We start from the raw sequence: 22,276 nt of genomic DNA on the forward strand, positions 1-22,276 counted from the left end.
AAATTTTCCCCTGTACTTGATCCAGTAGTCCCCATGTCTTCTGGATTGGGTTAGAAATACCCAATACAAGACTACGGATACAAGACTACGGAAATACCAGACTACGGAGTTGAACATTAGTAATTCTAAACCCTAAAGAATTGGGTCAGCTGTTCAACGATGGTTATGAAATAAAATTATGAAACTATTATGAGACACCCTGTATAACGTTTTTTTAACTTGTACACTTTGAAAAAATGGACAAAAAATATCAGCTAAAAAAACTGTATCTTGGAGAAAAAACTGATTATTGATTTGAAATCTGCGATACGAAAATGTTTAACATCTCTTAAAAAAAGCTCATGCAACAGAAGAAAAAAAATTAGTTTCTAGTGTAATTCAAATAAGACAAAAATATTGCTTAATCTTCTGTTGAGATTGTAGCAAACTTTACCAAATAAATTATAAGTTTGAATATTTGCACAGTAAAAAAAAAAAAAAAAAAAACTATTTGGACTGTTTTGAGGCAAAGTAATATAAATTTAAAGATTTGGAAACTTGGAATAACAAACTTAGACAGACATATAGTTTAAATGATTTTTTTTACTAAAAGATGATGCGCGTACAAGTGAATAATAATGAATATGCTTTTGAGCTTCTTTAAGTAAAAGTGATCTTGGCTTTCAATCCTCTCGTGTCTTTGTCGTGTCCATTGGTGTTAATTATAATCATGAATTGCCTTCCTGTTGATTGGAGATTTGTTCCTGGCTTAATGTCTTCCCCACAATACCTAGAAGCAAAAACAAAACAAAAAAATACATATATATATGTNTTATATTACATATATATATATATATATTCCAGCAACGTTGAAACACCTTTGAATCAACGAGGTTATTAATGAGGGATACGGTAGTTTGTCCCACTCTTCCAGAAGAGCTCTTTTTAGTTCTTGGAGAGTTTCTGGGGGTGGTAGGAGTTCAGCAATTAGTCTGCTTAGAATGTCCCAACCATGCTCAATTGGGCTCATGTCCGGAGATCACGCTGACCAATCAATTCGTATGATTCCATCTTCCAAACGGAAATCATTCACCAAGCTACCACGATGCGGCCGGCAATTGCCGTCCATAAACATGAAGTCATCTCCACTTGCTGAAGTGTAAGGGACTGGAATAGGTCTCAAGATCTCATCCCTATATCGGTGACCGGTCAGAGCTCCATTTCGAATGATATGGTGATCGGTGCGGCAGCATAGACCATCACTTCCCTCAATAATAAATTGTTTTTATTCTAACTATTGGTAATCGTTAATTTATAATTAGCAGTTGTTAATTTATAATAAGTAATTGTTAACTATTATGATAATTGTAAAAAAAGTTTTGAATTGTTTATAATATAATTAATTTTAAACAAACTAATTACAAGTCTCTCAAAAATATATTGGGTTGTCTACTGATTTCTTTATATTTTTTTTAAAAAGTTTAAATTATTGAAGCATTTCATTTTCTTTGTAAGTTACCAAGCCATGTTATTCAAATTTTCGTACAAAAGTTGGATTTATCGCTGTTAATTGAGATAAACTGGATGTCCAATACAAGGTGAGTCATTGAAATCAAAATTTCCTTTTTTAAACTTTGCATATCCAATCACGAGCAGATTTTTTAGCTGTTCCACCTCCTCATACTAATGTCATGAGTAGTTAATGCTTAGAAAACGTTAGGAACTTGGTTGCCGACTCAATATTTGTCGGATCAAACAGAAAGGTTATCATTATCACGTTGAATGCCATGGGGATCACCGGTGACCGGCGAAGCCAAGATTATTACACATAATTCGAGTACATTTTTAATGCTTTTAAATTTTGTTACATTATTATCGTTATTAAAATGATTTGAAGAAATTAATGCAATACATACTGAGAAAATCATTTTGGCCAGACGGGCAAGCCATGTAAAATTAGCGTGGCATTCAACGTGCTAAAAAGAATTTTCTAATTTTCTAGCTGAAAAGATGATTTTTTTACACCAGTTTAACCTTAGCTGTAATTGTCTTCGTTGCAGTTTCGTAAAACTTTGGTAATGTATTAGATTCTTCATCTCACTGTTTATAAATATCAGTTTGCGACACCCGACAAGTTGGTTCCAATAACTCCCTTTTAGAAAAAAAATCTATAAATATGGATTTGAATACAGAGCAAATGTATGAAATTTGGTACAGCAGCGAATTTAGTAAAAGTATAATTAAATGATTACATGTTTCCTTCAGCCATGCTTCTTGTTCTGATTTCAACCCTTTCTTGCAGGCATCTGTTTCGATATTTGCTGGCTCTGGAGGCAACTAGACGTGGGGCAAAACTAAAGTCATCAAATGTCACCATGACTCGCTTGCCGTAAGGAGCCTGGAAAGAGCACATTGTAGAAAAAGTATAATAAAGCAAACAGCCAACTAGAAATTAAAAACAATGTTTGTTTCGGTATATTCATTTTATAGCTTGCCGTAATGGTAATTCTTTAGAGTAATTTAATCGAGTAATGAGGAAAGAAATTTAAAATAAAGCATAACAGTTGATATATAATTAATTAATGTCTTTTAAACAAATCAATTTCATACGGAAATTAACAAACTTAATTTTGGTAGCTAGTATAGCAATTAAAACCATAATCAGACCAACCGTTATCTATGGATCAGAGACATGAACTCCAACGCAGAAACAAGAAAAAATGCTGATTACCTGGGAAAGAAAAGTTCTCAGAACTATTTTTGAACCTGTCAAAGAGGGTGATCTGTGGAGAAGGCGATAAAATTTTGAAATTTCAAGACTATTTAAAGAAAAAAATATAATCATGTATGTAAAAGCAAAGAGAATTCAATGGCTAGGACACCTTGAAAGAATGGAGGAAAGCAGAGGCACTAAGAAGATATTCAAGGAGCAGTGCCAGGGTCAAAGGAAAAGAGGAAGGCCGCCCAAGAGATGGTTAGACGAGGTGGAGAAAGACCTTAAGATTCTAAACATCAGAAACTGGGAACAAAGAGCTAGTGACAGGCGACTTTGGAAAAAAAATGGTTAGTGAGGTCATGGTCCAACATGGACTGTAATGCCAGGGAGTTAGTTAGTTAGTTAGTATGGCAACTAATCGAATTTGTTCTTATCCTACAAAAACTTACCTATAAACTTACAAAAACTTACTTATTTTACTTTCAGAATTGTAACTAGGTGTGCAAAAAATAATCGCTGATTTGAAAAATTGTTTTAAAAAACGAAATAAGTCAGAAATTTAAGATTTACTGCGTTCGGTTTAGAAACTAGTTATTCTCAATAAGTTTTAAAATAGGTTAGAGAGATCTTGAACAGATGGCGCTGTTGACTAGTAGTCACACCATTACAACTGAAAATATTTATTCAACAGTGTGTTTATTTTGCCTTCATACGTTTGTCCAATGCGCTTTTCTGCAAATGATGATTATTTCAAAAAAGTTGTTTCATAGCTTTTCCTAATCGGCAACGCTATCGGTGGGAGGACATTTCTACTGATTTTAACACGTATTTCGGTTACCAATTTTTCAGATCAACGGCTATTTTCGGGATTTCCGGTATCACATGTTGGCAGACCTAAAATAAAGGGAAATATACATTCCAATACTTTATTTCCAAGCTCTTTTCTTCACGGGATATTCAATAGCATATTTCAGAAAATATTCAATGATTGCAGGTGATAGTTCCAGACTATATTTACTGTGTTCCAAACTTGTCGTCAAGTGACTTCTATGCATTCAAAATGAAATAATTAAAAAAAAAACATAATACAGTGAAACCTATATAAGTTGATCATTTGCCGTGCGTTGCTTTTGCGGTTAACTTAGTCGATTAATTTTAAAAGGGACTCAACTTGACGGATTTAAATGTGCATATTACATATAATATTCCATCAAATTTACCTGAATCCACCAACTGCAAGGATCAATGGGAAGATTTCTGAATGGGTATCCAGGTGTTTTAATTTCTGTTTCTTCCGTCACGTTACCACCGCATATAGGTGGACCTTCAATAAAAATTTATAAAAAATTTATTCTTTGTTATGAAAAAATTAATACAGAGATAAGAACAAGTAAAAATATATTCAAACTCTTTTTATAAGTGTTTATATAGTTTTTGAAATTTTTTTTTCTATTTACTTTGTTATTCGAAAAATTTCCACAAACACATGCTAAACGAGAATGGATTATATAAACATCTTTTCAGATCTACCCTACATCATTTAATCAAGATTAAATCGTATAAAAATGTTCAAAATTGCAAAAAATAGTTTTGCCGACATTTATATGCAAATCATCTGATAAAACGTAGAAGAAAACGCCATGGAAATCTTGTAATTTAAAAAATTATGATTTATTGATTCTGTGATTTATTACTATGTATGTTATTAATAACAAAGATGGAAAGTTTTATATATAAATATAAGTTTGAGTTGCAACGGCTTCAATATTTATTACAAAGTTAAAATTTTTTGTAGAATAATTCCACTTTGAAAGATCTACACAAAATGTAAAGCAAGAGTCTAAGTGGGGAAAAAATGGATTTAAAAATAAAATTTAAAAAAAAAATTTAAAAAAAACTGACATTTTTCGTTGACAAGTTTGAATTCTCTTTTTCAATACTTCTTTTAATTTTTTTATTTTATTTATTTACGCCAGTTGAGTCTTGAGAATTACCTCATACTACTTACAAACGCTAGAAATATGCCAACTTTTACTGCTTTATAATTTATAAAGCATATGAAATGTTTACAATATAGAGCATGTTATTATTTCTTTGCACTACAATCTTGCAAGTATACTTTTACAATGGTTCGGAGATATCCATCTCATATTCTCTGTATCAGAGATTACTCTTCCGCGGCGGGATACTTTTATTGAATAATCACCGTATCAAATTATTTTCTAACATTATTAGCACGCATTCCTTGATCCTCATTTTTAATAAACACATTCACAAAAAGCATCTTTTGAGCTTACGTTTGCATTGTAATCTTGCAAGTATACTTGGTACCATGATACGGAGGTATCCAACTCATATCACTGTATCAGTGATACTCCTGTCTGGAACGACTAAAATGAATAAAAGCGTGGATACCCATGTTCATTTGATAGCTATGTTATTTATCTTTTAAATATTTTAGATCAAATTTTATTTTTCAAAAACCATGTTCAAAATCCTTCTGACAGGGAGTGAGGTTAAATGACAGATGATGGTAACTGAATGAAGTTTCAATTGGAAATTTCACAGATTTTGATGTTTTCTTATCCTCATTCCTTTATATTGGTTTGTTGGATATCGATAGTGCTTTTTTTGAGCTTTAATATTAAATTTCGATGATCAATAGGTGTAATTTTTTTTAAATTTCATTTTCGGAAAAGATTGCCAAAATATGTCATAGACAGCGATTAGGGAGCAGAAATGAGATTAGAAACATTTTTCTTATAAATTTGTTTTCAATTTTTTAAAAAAAATTATGGTTGCACTTAATGAACAAGTGCAAATTAAAACAAATATATTTAAAAATATGAGGGGTGCTTATTATCATTTGAATGAGTGCTTTTTAATTTTATAATAAGTATGGATTAAAGTATATATTAATATAGATACGTATAGATTATTTGTTATTATATTTTTACTAAAAATCTGATAATGATGCTCTTCATAGTAACCACCATAATTATTTTTTTTTTAAAATTATGATTGCTCTTAAGGAACGAGTACAAATTAAGACAAATATACTTTGAAAAAAGGGGATGTCTATTACCACTTGTATGAGTGCTTTTCAATTTCATCAATAGATATAGTTTAAAAGATTATTTATAACTATATTTGTACCAAAATTATACTCACTATAGTAACCATCATAGATAACGTTCTCACAACGTTCTCCTGAAGTTCCGGGTGGACAGTTGCAGGCACAGTCTTTGCCGTCATTTCTGTAAGGTGCTAAATAACCATTATTTTCACATTGTTGTGATTCATTGAAGAGGTTGGGGCAAAAAGCTGAAGATATTGAAATAATAAAAGAGTGACCACACAATTTATACCATAAAAACTAGCAATTACAATACAAACAATATTACAAACAGAGTAATCTGTTTGTTATAACAATGAGTTTAAGAAAGAAACTTCACCCAAAATGAACCGTAGATATGAGTTACAATATCAGAAATACTGCACCCTTCAACTAGTCAGAAGGGAGCATTTAAGGTGAATGTAAAATCGCGCATTAGTACGATTTTTAGTGGCAGACAGTATGTGTAGTGCAAACAATTATCGTCACACTATTGCTACTAATGGAAGATATTATTGTCTTGTAGGAACTGTTGTAAGCAAATAAACAAAAGGTGTAAAAGGTTTTAAGAATGGTTTACATCAGTATCCTATTCACGAAGTACCAGAGGGCAAGTAAATACTACGATCTCCAATGAATTCATCGCAGATGATAATATATATATATATATATATATATATGCAAATCATTTTCAATTCACATTAAAAGTTCTAGAAATATAGCAACGCAAATTAAGTACGCTAGAAATAAGTACGCAAAAAGCAAAATTAACATTTAAGGGATCAAATTTTTGATCGCTCTCTTGACCAAACGCTAGAGACCATANGGGATGTTGTTCCATATATATATATATATAACAGGTAAATAAAAAGTTTCGTTTAATCACTTTATTCAATACAAAAGAGAAAGAAGATAATATATTCGTTTTTAAGTGCACAAATAGTTTAAAAAGCATGGAATCTATATTTATAAGCAATGTGTAATCATTGCAAGTACACCATGAATATTTGCAATGTAACGGTAAAATTTATTATATTTTAAGTCATTTTAATCTCAAACCCAGACTGTATTCTTAATCCAAGCACCTTTCAGCTCTAAAACTTCAATATAATAATAAATTTAGTTTTTTAATGAATTTTTTTATTTATGTATTGAAAGAAATTTTAATTGAAGTTAGAAAGACTGTCATGTATTAAAAGTAGATACAGTCTAGGTACGGGAACAAATATTGAAATATTTGTTGTTTTTATTCTTCCAACGTATTCACAACTATTTTATTCCGATAAAAAATATCTCTGGCCTCAACGAAAAGAAGACATCTATGAAATGACGGCTTCAAAATATGGAGCTCCAGATATTTTTACTTAGTTATAATTACAGAGAAAAACTGATAAAATCTAGTAATTAAGATATAAAATACTAGAAACAGACTTACAATTGCAGGAATACATTCGATTCACGAGCTTTGCATCTCTAAAAGAAATCACACGTCCACTTCCAATCAGTCGTTGATAATGAGGATTTTTCGTTGTGATAGTATTTTTTTCAAACATTGCTTTGCTAAAAGCCTGAAAAGTAAAAAAAATATTTCCAAAAGCGACAATGATTTGAACACTCCTAGAAAAATTAAAACATTTATTAATTTTAGTTTGCGAGTGCGCCACAAAAAAAATGCCACTGTACTCACATATTTGTAATTTTGTTTAGTCAAATTGGAACATAATTAAACACACCGAAATGAGTTTAAGGTTTCATATCTTTGGCAAAAAACGTAGTTTCTTAACGTAGTTTCGTAGACGTAGAACGTACGTAGTTTCTTAAAAAAAAATTATAAATATTATTTAAACTGTGTTTTGAAATTTAAAAATATTAAGCTCATGGTGGTCCTAAATCTTAATTTAAAGAAGGGTAATGTAAAAAAATTGGGTTCAAAATTAAAAAGAAATCAATTAATAAAAAAAGCATTTCGTGTCAATTATTAGATATATAAATTCTTTTTCTAGCTACTTTGCATTCTAAAATATACACTTTTGTAACTTGAATGCTAAAATTTGTGTTATGTTTATGCTTTTCAAGAAGTTAGCCTTACGTTTAACTTTTCATTGCATAAATGTACGCAAAAAATGCGAAATTTTGGACCTATGTTAAGAAAGTTTAGTATTTTTTTTTTTTAAATTTGATTGAAAATTTTATTGGTTAATATAAATGAACAGAAGGATAAGTTTTTATTGACTTAAAACTTTATTGCTCAAAAAAAGTCAAAAATTGAAGAATTTAGCTTTGAAATGCTTTAGTTTGAGAAAAGATTTACCATTATTTTAAATTTTCTAGCTATCATACTGCACCGTCGTAATAGAATTGTTAATTACTACAATAACTATTTGTAGCCAACAAGTCATTGTTGTAACCGAATAACAAAATAAAAATGCGATAATTTTGATGTAATTTGAATCGTTATTTAATTTACGACTATAAAAATAATGCATCCTGCTACGATTTGTAATGCAAAAATTTTTTTTTGTTTGTTTTATTTCTGTATATTTATTTATTTATAATTTGTAAACTCCATCTTTAACAATTATACCATAAATGACACTGGATTCATTTGGAACATTTTTAACATTTAAAGAGTTTCATTGTTTTTTTTTCTTGAAATAAAATTTTTAAAAGTGTTAATTTCTGATGAATGCGTTAAAATAAACTGTACGATTTTGTAAATAAGCATACCATTGCGCTGTAATGCATTATAGATGTATAATCATATTCTACTCCCCTAGGAAAGTCCATTCCTTGTGAGAATTGAGAAGTCATTCCAGGCGGGATGTTGTTCCAAAGAATGTTTACGTATCTGTCTCTGTCTATACGAGATTGTTCATGGTACAATCCTATAGCATGGCCAACTTCATGAGTAATAACAGAAACCTAAGGAATTTTTATCATTAAAACAGAAAACTTAAATTTTTTTTTGGATAAATAAATAGAATTAAAGCAGCTTAAAAGAAGAAAAAAAACAATTTTAATAACTTTACAAAAAAATTCCAAGTATAAATTTGTATGGATTTTTAAGTTCAATTTAGCAACAAAGTTTCTCCAGAAAATGTAAAATTGGCTATTTGGAAGACCTGAAATATTACACAAATCTAGACTTATCTACAGGATGTTTCTGCTAGCACCACCTTTAATATATATTTGTAGACTCTTTGTAAAAAAAGAAGTAAAGAAAGTATGCACAGGGCACAAAAAAAACCCGGACCACCCTGAATTACTTTTGATCTAATGATCGGATTTTCACTTTCAAGGACTCAATCTAAATGGTTCGAGAGAATGACATCAAATATGCTAATGAATAAGTGCAGACACTAATTTAAGTTATGAAATAAGACACAAAAATGTACATTCTCTGAATAAACATACCTTTTTTTCGACAGATTCGGATCTCTAACCCTCAAAATATAGGAGGTAGCCACAGTCTGCGAAATATAGTCGCAATAGTTTGGTCAGAAGAGCAGTCAGAAGCTTGGATCCCTTAAGTTAATTTATTTTTGTGCCGTTTTTGTTTATATCTCTGGAACTTTTCAAACAAATTGAAAAAGTTTTGCACGTAATTAAATTCGTTTTACCAAAAATAATCCCGTGTGAAAAATAGCTTTTAGTAAATATTTGTTATTTTTGATTATTTATTTAATAATGATCGAAAAAATTTTTGAATTGTAAGGAATGAATTTTTTTTTATATAATTTCAAAGAATATACTTTTACATGGCAAAATATAAAATTTGAGCAATATCGGTCGAATAGTTTTTGAGAAATCAAATTTTAAGTATCGATTTTTTTTTTAATAAAATGTAATTTCTTAGGAACTATTTCACCGATTTTGATAAAATTATGTAAATATTTTTTTAAAAGTGTGTCCTCTCCTGATCAAACTTTTGAGAACCTGTTTCCGAGATTGCGACTGCCCCCTATATTTTGCGGGGCAAAAATCCAAATCCATCGAAAAATGGTATGTTTATTCAGAGAAAGTAAGTATGTGTGTCTGATTTCGTAACTTAAAGTATCACGTGTAATTATTAATTAGCAAATTTAAAATCACCCCTTTGAGCCATTAAAATTGAGTCCTAGAATTGAAGATCCGATCATTACAACAAAAGTTATTCAAATTTGTCCGCTTTTCTTAGCACTGTACAGTGCACAAAGTAAGAAACAGAATACCCTGAGTAACGTTTGATCTTAAGATCGGATTTTCACATTCTAGGACTATATCTCAATGGCTCAAAGGGGTGAAATGGATTAGGATGCCTTGTTTATGTAGAAAAAAAAGAATTATTCACGGATAAAAATATTTTTTTCCTTACTCTTTCGCAACCTGGTCCAATGGAAACATCTTGACCTCGAAACGGTTGGTTTTGTCTACCCACCAAGGACCAACATCTGGAAAGTAAAAAGAAAGAAAAAGAAAATTCATACAAATTCTACTTAAAAAAGACTTATGTTTTTAATTTTCTTCGTTCTTACCCCGATTTGTCAGTTCTAAATCGAATGTATGAAAAATCTACAAGAGTTTCATGGAAGCGAAGACATGTCTCATTTTCCCATTTGTCCATGGCTTCTCGGATCCTTTCCTTTGTTTGTTTGCTGACAGCTGAAAAAATACACCAAGATTACACTGGGAAACAAGTTTTTCTGTTTCAATTACACGAAAACATATACAAATACATATAAGTGCATTGCATTTATACATTACATTATCTGATTGGGTCGTGAAGTTTGCAAATCTGATGCTAGTTTAGTTTCAAAAGCTACAGATATTTTTCAAAATGGTATCTATAGTTTAGTTTAGTTTTTGTCTGAATGTACTAGTTTATAAAGAGCGCATAGGTTAATATACATACATATATACTTGTCTGCGCCTTTGAAAATAACACTGAAGACAAAAAACACGCTCGTTTAAGCTTAAGTTATTGTATAATAAACTGAAATGTATTATTGCCTTCTTCCTATCGTTCAATACGTAGCAGAAAAGTGGAGACTCTTTATTATACATCGTATGTGAATTTCAAAGAATTATGGGTTAAGAATATAATATTAAATTACATTAAACTGTAGCTTGTAGCGAGAAAGTGGTTGCAAGCCTTAAATCAGCGACGCGAAAATATCTGAGATCTGCTCAAAATTTTAGTTGGCCAACCAAATCATTTAAAAATTATAAAAACAAAATATTCATCAACGACTTGGTATTACAGTAAAGAAGAATATCAATTTATCTTGAATTAAAAATTGTAGTCCATTTGAAAAAGTTTTTTTAAAACCAAGATACATGAATTTAACCTCTTAATATAAAATTATAAGACAAACACGCATTTAGGGCAATATTTTAAGGAAAAATTTAGAAATTATTTTCATATGTTTTCTTTTCTTAGTTCGACGAAGAAAAATAACAACTTTAGAATCCTTTTACGTATTTAGAATCCTTTTACATGCGAATTTTACATCTTTAGAATCCTTTTGCGTAAGAATTTTACGTCTTGAGATACCTCTTACGCACGAATGTTACGTCTTCAAAATCCTTTTACGTACGAATTTTACGTCTTTAGAATCCTTTTACGTACGAATTTTACGTATTTAGAGTCCTTTTACCAGTTATTTATATTTTTTATAATTAGATGTTTATGTCAACTAGTTCATAGTTACTTATGTTTTTTTCTACTTAAAGTTAAGCCTCATGATCACCAAAATTAAATCGTAGAGACTTTTTGCATCTCTTTTAATTAGAATCAACCACAAATATTCCAAGCAGTGATTGAAATTATCATCAAACTAATGTAATGTGCGTGACTACTCTCAATACATATTTTTGAAATGGTCGACAAAGCTGAAGTCAAGAAATTACAGACATCAGAAATTATTATTTAAGTCAGAAGAAAATGCTTTCTAATGAATCTCTTCTCATGAAGGTGCAACTGAAACAGCAAGCTGGAAGAAGCAGATAAGAGTTGTAGAACTATTTTAAAGGTTTTAAGGTTATCAAATTGATAGTCATTTTGCGCAATCCTCAAAACGAATTCAACTGGTCTTGTAAATGGTCTTGTTTTATCTTCACTTGTATATTGATTTTGGCATATTTTTATAACTCCATTTTTGACAAAAATTTGAAAAATCAGTTCCACGAAGACAAATTTCACCCAATACTTTATCCAGAAGTTCTCGTGTCTTCTGGAGTGTGGTCAAAATTACAGGGCTTCTGAGTTGAACATTGGAAGTCGTAAACACAGAACTGGATCGGCTGTTTAAGGTTGGTTATGAAATAAAAAGCAAATTTCACTAACAAAACGAATTCTAAACTTAAAATCCGAGAATAACTGCTTACATATTCTCCATCGTATTTAATTTATTTATATTATTTTTTTATAATTTAAAAAAAATTTATTATAATTACGCTTAAATTACTTGAAATGTGACGCCTTTGTTCTCACTATGATAAAAAAAACTAACTAATGCCAAGAAAGCTGAAATGAAGTTATTTCAAAAGCATTATTTTCAAATACTAAACGATAATTTCCAACATCAACTGCAATTGTCCTATTGCAAAACTCAAACTTAGTTCTGTACACGAGTTATTCTTTTAAGAATTCTTCTGGAAGCTGTTGTTTTTTGGCTGCCGAACTATTTCGGCGCGTTGGCTTCAGTGTCTTTTCTATGACGGTATCAATGCCAAGACACTGGTTGGCGCTTCAATAACGTATCCTTCGTGGAAATGAAATTACAGTAAAAAGTTTTCAATTTATAATTTAATTTGGCAAGAGTGCATTACTTTACCTCAAGTACAGTTGAAGAGCTTAGTATGACATTCAGGAGACTCTAAAAAGGCTTGGATCTTAATACCCATTACGAAGTGCTTTTAGATAGCAAAGTCACTGAATTTAAAACACGTTAAAGCATGTTCATACCATTTGATATCGGTCAAGAGGTTGGTCATCTTGCGTTCTGTGAGTTGTTAAAGTTGTATGACAATTGAGTTACGGTATGTAACTCAACTGTCTTAGACCATTCGAGGAGTAAGGACAGGCAGTTCGTGAAACTAATTTTGAATTCTTCTTCGAGCCTCTATGTTGCGTTCGATGCTATGCTCCATTCTAAATTTGTCGAGAATAAAGTAGACAAATTTAAAATAAAAGCTGATGAACCATGGAAAAAAGGTTCTTTGGTGAAGATTGCTTGATAGAGCCCCAAGTTTACAAGCAGCAAGAGCATTTTTGAAGCTCATGAAAAGTTGCGAATGAGGTTTGTGATAGAAGGCCATCAACGACCACCACTGAAGAAAATAGTATGACAGAATTATAAAACTCAGACTACTAACTGATGTCTGATATTCCATTTAATGGCTCATTCGCAGATTCAAAAAAGGTCCTGACATGGCATCGTGGAGATTTTATAACCGTCGTTGAAAAGCCGACCCAATTTTGGGTTTACGACTACCAATGATCAACTCGGTAGCCTAGTAATTTTGAACTCAATCTAGAAGACGTGGTAATTCTCGAATCAAGTATTGCAATAAATTCGCCTTCGAGGAAGACTTTTTGATGAAACTGACACGCATTTGCGTTACGGGGAAAGAAAACCTCCCACGGTTAGCCTGATGGCAAAGGAACTCTGACCCATGATCCGTCTACTACTGAGGATATTTTACGTCAGCACAGTGATCGGTGCGATCCGGGTGCGGAATTTGTATCTACCAGCTATCGCTTGGATTCGAACCCTGCTCATCTTGTTTTACCACGACTCTGCGCCTTGGCACTTCGCCTTCTTCATGATCCCTTTTCTAGCCAATTCAAAAGCCTATTCCCAAGGCACCTTCCAGTCCCCAACTGTTTTAATTCTGATGCTTGAATGCTATGGATTGCTATGGAAAAATATAAATTCGAAACAACTGATATAGTAAAAAGAGTTGCACCAAAGGTGTTTCTGGAATGGACTTGTTCTTATTCCTTGATTGCTTGAAAATGATCGAACGTTGCTGTGTAAACTTGCTGACTATGGTGACGAATTCTTAATTAGATTAGCCCGTTTACAGATCCCAAATACTGAACAAGCTGGAACACGTTTAAGTCTTATACTGCATTCGATAAATCAATTTTAAAACACATCCTGTTAAATTTTCTGTTAATATAGTAAACAATTTTTTTAGTTTTTTTTTGAAGTCTTTAAATAAGGTGGTGAAAAAGCTCAGAAACTGATATTCCTAAATTAAAACTAAACTTTCAAAAATTTCAATGAGAATTTTTTTCTACTAAGCTGTTCAATTTTATATTTCGTGAATTACTTTGTTCTTACACGAGTGAAAGTTGTATGATACTCGCCCACTTGGCCACAAGTTAATGACGTTTAACATTCCCTTTCTCGTCTCCAATTCATCTTCGATATCATTCGAGTTTCCATCTGGCATTGGAGGAAGGACTATATCACCTTCAATCAATGGATCACCTTCATCAGTTTTATCGGGATTATTCTCAGTCAAGATGTCCTGTTGAATGTAAAGCAAAACATTAGTTTATTTTGTTTAACAGTTTCCCTTAGAACCCATTACTCTCATTGTTTTAGGTTTTAACTGAAAAGTTGATAATAGTTTTGGTGTTATTTTTTGATATTAACAAGATTTTGATACCATACAATCAATAATAACTAAAAGTAATCTCCTAATTGCATGAAAAAGTTTGATATCGAGTATTTTTCTAAGTTTTAATAACTTTCTAATTTGTAAAAATTTTATATTGCTTTTGTAAATCAGTCTTTTTCTTACATTATAAAAACTATTAGGAATATTTTTTAGAAAATAGCTCAATGGTTTAAAAAAAATTCAATGCTTATTTTTCTCTAATTAAAAAATATTTTAGATGCTTAGTGCATCAAAAAAAAGAACATTTTAGTAGCTTTTAATCTATTTCGGATGTTAAGGTATTAAAATGCAATATTAACTGCTGGGAAAGATAACCTTAAATAAGCGAATTAATTAGGGGGCATGATGTTTTAAGTTAAGAAATTGTCTCAGAATAACCATGTTATTTTTTTTCCAAAGAATTTTTGACCTCAAAATAAGGGTAGGGGGTAGGAATGCAGTCTAAAGTTTAAGATACTTAATACTAATTTCCCTTTTTCCAAACTTTGAAATATCTTTGGAATTATTTAAGCGAATCAAAAGAATTTTGTACATGATTGTAAATTTGGTTTGTCTAAAGAAAATTTCAAGTAAAATGCAGTTTCTAAAGATCATTTATCTTTTTATTTAATGGATAGAAAAAGAATAAAAGGATTTCAATTGCAAAGTATAAAAGTTTTAAATTTGTTTCAAACTACGTAAAGTGAAATATCAAAGTACAAGAGTTGAGTAAAATCGGCGAATAGTTTCTGAGTAATAAAGTTTGAAAAAATAATATTTTTAAATTTTTATTTCTTTACCTATTATTTTCAAAATTTGAATTTCGTTAATTAAAATTACACAGTCGAATGACACGGCGTAAATGTTTAAGTACCTTCATTCAGGCAATTTTGTTAACCATTATTTTGAACTAAATAATGAATATAAAAAAATGATTTTTACATCAAAAAAAGAAAATTACATGGAGTTTGGGCAAGTTGTACAATTGTGCTTAAAAAGTTTTATATTAATTTAAATAGCTCCAGACATACTAGAAAAATTCAAAAAAATTGGAATTCGTGTTTTGGGTGTCAAAAATTTTCGACTTGTTAAATCATTGAGACTATATTTTTAAGATTGAGCCCTGATTTGAGGATCAAGAAATTGAATCCGTTAGAAAAAAAAGGAATGGTTATGTAGGAAAGTACATTTTTGTAACTTATTTCTTGACATAAAATCCTGTCTGCCAAAAAAAAAAAATGAAATACCTCTATTAAGATTGTATTGTGCATGCAAAACTCCAATCAATAGATCAAAAGTTATTTAAAGTGTTAAATTTTTTTTATTTTTCTCATGAACAAACAGTCAACATTTAGTTTATACGACTTTTTTTAAGTATGTCCAAACATATAAAATTTAAAAAGAAAACGACAGAAACTTATCTGTTAACCCATTAATATTTCTATTTTTTTGATAAATGAAAATGCACAGGCATAATTGACAAATGCAGGTGTCTCAAAAATTTTTTTATTCCTTGAGATTTCCTTCATAGATTATTTAGATGCGGAAGAATAGGTAAGCTGGATATTTCTATGACAATTACGGTTAGATTGAAATAGAAGTGAATAAAGAAATCTAATTTATGATTTTTAAAAGAAAAATGCAATTAAAGAAAAAATACTTGTTTACATATTGTTGCCCCCCTATTTAATTTACAAGATAATGAAACATCAAAAAATTAAAAAGGTAAAATGGGGTCATCTGCTGATTTGCCCACTTCGTTTATAAACTCAAAAAAGGGGGATTATAGTAAATTCCTTGATGGAGAGATAAATCTTAATTTTACCACAAAAAATGAAGGGACAAACTGGTTACTATGAAATTTCAAAGAAACTTTTTAACACTTCTTCCACTTGCAAACTAGCTAAGTTTAAAAATATTTATTTTTAAATTTGATTTAAGGGCTCCAAATCTATAAATATTTTTCATTTTTAAATATTTATAGCTTTTAAGGTTCTTAAATGCCATTATTTTTTAATTAGGAATGAGAATTACATCATTTGGGTGATCAATTTGAGTTGTGAAATCTTTTAATATTCTGAGAAAATTCACAGGCAAATATTTGGGGAATAGTTTAAGACTACCTATTTCACATCAAAATCCCCGATTCTAGTTAATTATGAACTGATTTATATAATAATGAAATTTTTCTAGACGCAAAATCTGCATAGTAAAAAGATTGAAACAGAGTCATTTTTCAGAAATCAAAAACTTCTTTCCTGAGCTCAAACGGATTTAAATCAATGTTTTCCATTTGCTTGGTTTTTCTAACTGGTTTCAATAATTAACTAGCTTGGTCTAAACATTTTTATCCATCCCGTCTTAAAATTTAAAATTTTATACAATTTGATGAATAATTTTTTTTATATATTTAAAATGAAACAAATCTTTCAATCAAATTATCTCCGATGAATATGTAAACGCAAGTTTCCTAGCAAACTGATACTCCCTGGAGTAGTTATTAGTTTTTGGAACAATTTCTTTCAACGCATTATCATCCACTAAATCGCTCCATATTTTTTCAGCTTGATCATAATATTTTCTAAATTTTGGCCAAATAGCGAAAAATTGAAAATTAAATAATTATTTCAATCAAATGATCTAAAATGAAGCAGAAGTTCCCTAACAAACAGAATCTCCTTGAAACAGGTGTTTGTTTTAAGAAAAGATTTTTTTGAGCATATTAACTTGATACTTAATGACAACTCCCCATTATTATTTCTGCTCATTACATCAAACTTACTATATCTAAATTATAATTATATATAGATAATTACCAACCATATCTGATAGTGGTACTGAGTCGTCAAAACTGTCTATGGGCTGTGACCAGACATTGCTAATGGGATTTTTAAACAAAGACACTGCTATTACACAAAGCAACACTTTATACATATTATATCTAAATGGGTAAGTAGAAGAAAAAGAGAACACTAAAGGTGCATTTAGTGCCCTAAAATCTCTTATATGTATGTTACGTCACCAAGCCCCTATAATAAAAGATTCAAGGTTCTTATCTTTGTTCGCACCATTAGGGTTGATAACACGAAGAATTGATTGAAGAAAGGGACATAAAAACAAAACAAGGAATTAGTTTGTCATCAGGTTTTTATGTCATCGGAGATATTGTTACTCGTGCGGGGAGGTTCAAGCACGTGTCTAAAAGGAGGACTTTTTTTTATTTTTTTATTTTTTTTATAGGTACAATCGAAGAAGATTTATGTATTGTTATATTCAATACGTGGGATAGGTGAACCCACTTCTAGTTTTTAATATAAATACTGTATAAAGATTTAGGAAACATTCTAGCATTTTATTGAAAATCCGTTTGGTTATTAATGGCAACCTAATGCTGAAATTAATTTTAAAAAGTTTAGTAACAGTGGAAAATGGTTTTCTCATTAGTGCAACAATTCTTAATCAGTAAGGTTTGATAATATTTATAAAAAATTAAATGTAGTTTGGTAAAATAATGGGTGCTTTTGTATCACAAGGATCTAAACAATTTAAAAATAAATAATTTCATAAGAAAAAAGTTCAGTTTTTTTTGAAACACTGCTTTCTAGCAAATAATGTGTTATAAATAATGCTTTAAATTCTAGCAAATAATGTGTAAATAATAGTTTATGCTAAATACCATAGAAATTTTTGCGCTAAATACCACAAAAATTTGAAACAATTGTTTGCCGAAGTGTAGAAGGAAATTGCGAAAAGAAAGAGCACAATTTCACTTAATATCATTTGAAACGTCGAAACTACTTAATTGCTAATTGCAACGATAAAGGACTGGGGGAGAATTTAATTTATTTTCCCTATAGATCCTTAATAAACTATACCTGTCTTCATTTTCTGGGTATTATTTGCTATATATAGCCAAATAATGAAAAAAGCTCAATGGTGGCTCAGGTGATAGAGCTCTGGCCTCTCAATCATGTGTACCGGGTCCGAATCCCAGCAATGGCTGGTCGATACGAATTCGGCACCCAGCTCACGCCGACCTCAGGGCTGACGTAAAATACACTCAGTTGTAGACGGGTTATGGGTTAAAGTCCCTTTGCCTTCTGACTAACCGTGGGAGGTATTAGTAGTTGCCCTATCCAAGTAATGCAAATGCGGGTTAGTGCCATCAAAAGGCTCTCCCAGAAAGAAAGTTTCTCCCAATACTTGATCCAGGAGTTGATCTTTGTCTTTTGGATTGGGTTCACAATTACGAGGATAAGGAGTTGAACATTGGCAGTCATGAACTCATAATTGGGTCGGCAGTTCAGCGATGGTTATGAAACAAAATAATAATGCAAATGTTGCTATTCTTTCAGCATTCTTACATACTACTTCGATAATCATAGTTTTCATCTTCTAATAATGTGCTGATGTGGGTTTACTGAATTACAGAAAACTCCTGTATTAAATCCTGCAAATTTGTATTCTCAATAATCTAATACTTTTTAAAAATTGGGTATCGTTATTAACTTATTCTGTGATCAAACCACAGAATTAATGACAATAATTCCAAAAGTATTTAGACTTTTTTTTAAATACTTTTTTTCAATAAAGCTCCAATAGGTTAATCCTAATAGGCTAATTTTGAAAGAGCTCACAGTTCATTTTATTGGCATTTCCCAACTTTTAATAATCTTTTAATAACAGCAAAAAATACAAATTCTTTTTAAAAATTTTTTTACAAAGAACATGAAATAACATAAATAATCTACTACATAAACTTTCTTGAAAAACTAAGTTTTGTAGGCATTATTTTATAGCATACGGGCATTATTTTATAGCATAAGGGTATTCGTTATATTCTTTAGCAGTATTCAAAATAGAAAATTATATTCTCTAATTTGAACCAGCTTGTATATAGATCATTTCATACTCTCTAAATTGGTCTTGTGAAGGAATAATAAGAAAATTTGATAACAAATAATTTAATAATTTAACAAATACATCTCAAAAATGCTTAATGATTTTTAAAGTATCTTAGTTAATAAGATCAGTGTTTTTCAACTTTTCATGAGGCTGTCAGACTAATAATGGGAGATTTAATAAATATTTTTCTATTCGTAAAGATTATAGTTAATCTTTCACAATTTTTTTTCAATTATTGCCTTTGACATATGCATCAATATTTGGTGTCATAAACCTTAGGTTTTGAGAATTAATAACGAAAATTGAGAATTACGCGAAACAAAAACCGTTATCATAATCTGATGAATTATAATCGAGAAAGGTAAGAGAAATATCAAAACCAACTGGGTTGTCAGAAAAATAAAACATGTTTCAAATAATTACATTTCCCCACCTTTTATTTTAATCCGGTGATAAAACTGATTTGGATATTTTTAATTTCATTTTTCTGCACAAGTTTTTTTCAGATTAATCAGTACTAAAAATATTTTACTTGGGCTATGCACATTTTTGGAGTTAATTAAAATGATTTATTACATATTCTCTATGTTAATCGAAGGTAAACGATGCTGATGAATTTAAATATGCATAATTCTGATAAAGGTGGCACAAAAATTCAGTTTCGAGAAAATACAATTATTTTCAGACGAAGCAATAATAATTTGAAAATATTAAAAATATAAAATCAAATTTATAATGCTGCGTTGAATCATTTACGATAATTTTAGAATTGTTTTTCACGGGAAGTTTAACAAAACCGGACTACAGAAAAAGTTTCAATACTAAGCTTAGAATGTTGAAGAAGAAATTGCTGTGAAACTTGAAAAAATATTATTGTCAGAAGGTTTTTAAGATGGGGAAAATCTTTACATTGACAATCAATGACTTATAAAAACGAATCATTCCGATTGTTATTAAGCAGTAAAGATGGGCCATGAGGCGAAAAATTGGTCCCAGTCTGCATTGAAAATTTCAGCTTTGTAAATTGCTATGTAAATTTCAATATTTTTTTTGCTTATTTGGACTATTATTTTGAAGCGTACTCTAATGCTATTTTACCTTTTACCCACGTCATTTGGCATTCTTTTCGGGATCTCATAATTTATTTTGTTTTGCAGCTCTTCTCTTTTTTTTCTGGTCAATAATTTCTTTATTCAAATATTATAATGTTCTGAGTGAATGAGTCAACCTATTGATTAAAGAAATTTAATTACAGATTAATCAGAAAAAATTACTTTTTTTCCCGAAATGGAATAATGATTCTCAAATAGTCACCCTATTTTTATCAACCTCTCTTTTAGCTGCGTAGAACACTTATTACACGTAGGTACGACGCATGAGAATACACATTGTATGTTAGATAAGAATACACAGAGGATACTGCGCTGAACACTATTTATTCTCATCTAGCATAAAGACAATGCTCTTATTTTTTCAAAGTAGCTGCTAATTTTAATGATAATGATTGCGCGGTCTTTTATTTAAACCTGAATGTTTCCGGGAAGAATCATTGGTGGTTCGCACTGTTAATCAATATTTGATATTTTTTGACGAATCTTTTAATTTTAAAATATTTATACAATTGCTATTTCTGAGTAACATTTATAAAAATTCAAGCATTTGCCATAGAAAAATAGAAGAAAATAGCTATGTTTTGTACTTGATGCTCATTTTTAACAACTTAGACATTTGAGTATTTACTCCAGTAGTGTTTTTGTGCAATTACCTGGAATCTTTACTCCAGTAGTGTTTGTGTATAATTACCCGGAATCTTTACTCCAGTCGTGTTTTTGTGCAATTATCTGGAATCGAAACAAGATTTCTGTGCGCAATATTTCCTAGATTTATCTTACTGCTATGCTAGTAAGTCATCCACTGTAAGAAATTCCAAATTAAATTATGGTTAAACGAATTAGCACACAGAGAGCTTTTTACCGCAAAATCCATTTTTACCAGAACATATAAGGGAACAAAACATCTGATATACCGTAATTTTTACAGTAATAATTATCGTAAAATTACTGAATTACTCAATAATCACAAAATAAATATTTCTTGGTAAAAAGGGATTCTACGGATGATGCACCCAAAATAGAAATATTTTGTACCGTAATTTGATCCAGGAATTTTTTACAGTGTACATTATGCCCATTTGTCTTATAAAGCTTTATACAATAATTACTAAATTGTGACTTTATTTTGTGTTTTTCTGTCTCTGTATCACAAGTGTAATAAAGTTTCTTGTGCAATAAAGCTGTGTTATGTATTAAAACTTTTTATAATAATTTCTAAACTGTGATATTTTTTTGTGTTTCTGTATCAGGTGAGAGTGACAACTTTTTTTTGGGGTGTGAAATATTAAAAGTTGGATAAACGTTTAAAAATAACAGTCATAATTAGTTTGATGAAAATGCTTTATTTGATTAGTTTATGGGTAAAAATGATGATATAGTCCGTGTAGAATTCTGCTGTGAATCTGGATCAATAAATGATATTTTGGCTTTAAGTCCCCTTCCAGCTTGAGCTTCTTTTTTAGTATCAATGATGATAATGATTTCTTTGCCGGGAGATGTTGCTACGGTACCTGGTGGGATGTCTTCCCCGCAAAACCTAAAATAATAGATTTTTTTCAAACATTTCTCATAAAATTTCAGTCACAATTATTCATCTCTTTATTGTTTGGCATTTGTTGTGCCAATTTATTATTTTTAAGAAGTTTGTTTCTTATCCGATCCCTAATTCTTCCAACTATTTAAGAATTTAAGAATCGGCGTATATATATATATATATATATACATATATATACATATATACATATATATATATGTATATATATATATGTATGTATATATGTATATGTATATATATAT

General features: G+C 30.1%; 3 protein-coding genes across 3 annotated transcripts in view; 1 reads left to right on the forward strand and 2 right to left on the reverse strand.

Moving 5' to 3' along the window:
* LOC107449664 (blastula protease 10) overlaps window positions 1-22,276 on the forward strand; it is a 124,262-nt gene that overhangs the window by 77,352 nt on the left and 24,634 nt on the right. The window lies entirely within an intron of this gene.
* On the reverse strand, window positions 565-17,430 carry LOC139425091 (blastula protease 10-like). The gene is made up of 10 exons (XM_071178142.1): window positions 17,283-17,430; window positions 14,141-14,330; window positions 10,325-10,451; window positions 10,165-10,240; window positions 8,538-8,732; window positions 7,246-7,378; window positions 5,867-6,019; window positions 3,916-4,019; window positions 2,232-2,377; window positions 565-769 (listed from the first exon to the last, which is right to left on the reverse strand). The coding sequence occupies exons 1-10, from the start codon at window positions 17,394-17,396 to the stop codon at window positions 640-642; spliced, it is 1,368 nt and encodes a 455-aa protein (XP_071034243.1). The 5' UTR covers window positions 17,397-17,430; the 3' UTR covers window positions 565-639.
* Window positions 21,806-22,276, reverse strand: part of LOC122268366 (zinc metalloproteinase nas-36) — a gene marked incomplete at its 5' end in the record, with an annotated part of 17,390 nt that continues 16,919 nt past the window's right edge. Inside the window, 1 exon segment of the mRNA XM_071178143.1 lies at window positions 21,806-22,016. Coding sequence (XP_071034244.1) covers window positions 21,830-22,016 — 187 coding nt within the window. The 3' untranslated portion in view covers window positions 21,806-21,829.

This window comes from Parasteatoda tepidariorum, chromosome 2, assembly GCF_043381705.1.
Source record: "Parasteatoda tepidariorum isolate YZ-2023 chromosome 2, CAS_Ptep_4.0, whole genome shotgun sequence".
Lineage (NCBI taxonomy): Eukaryota > Metazoa > Arthropoda > Arachnida > Araneae > Theridiidae > Parasteatoda > Parasteatoda tepidariorum.

Bases quoted from the DNA above. Each gene is read 5' to 3' on its own strand.
- LOC139425091 (XM_071178142.1), bottom strand. From the start codon at position 17,396: ATGTATAAAGTGTTGCTTTGTGTAATAGCAGTGTCTTTGTTTAAAAAT. The intron at 14,331-17,282 runs GTTGGTAATTAT...TACATTCAACAG, and splicing joins CAGTACCACTATCAGATATG to GACATCTTGACTGAGAATAA. The intron at 6,020-7,245 runs GTAAGTCTGTTT...CAATATCTTCAG, and splicing joins TCGAATGTATTCCTGCAATT to CTTTTTGCCCCAACCTCTTC.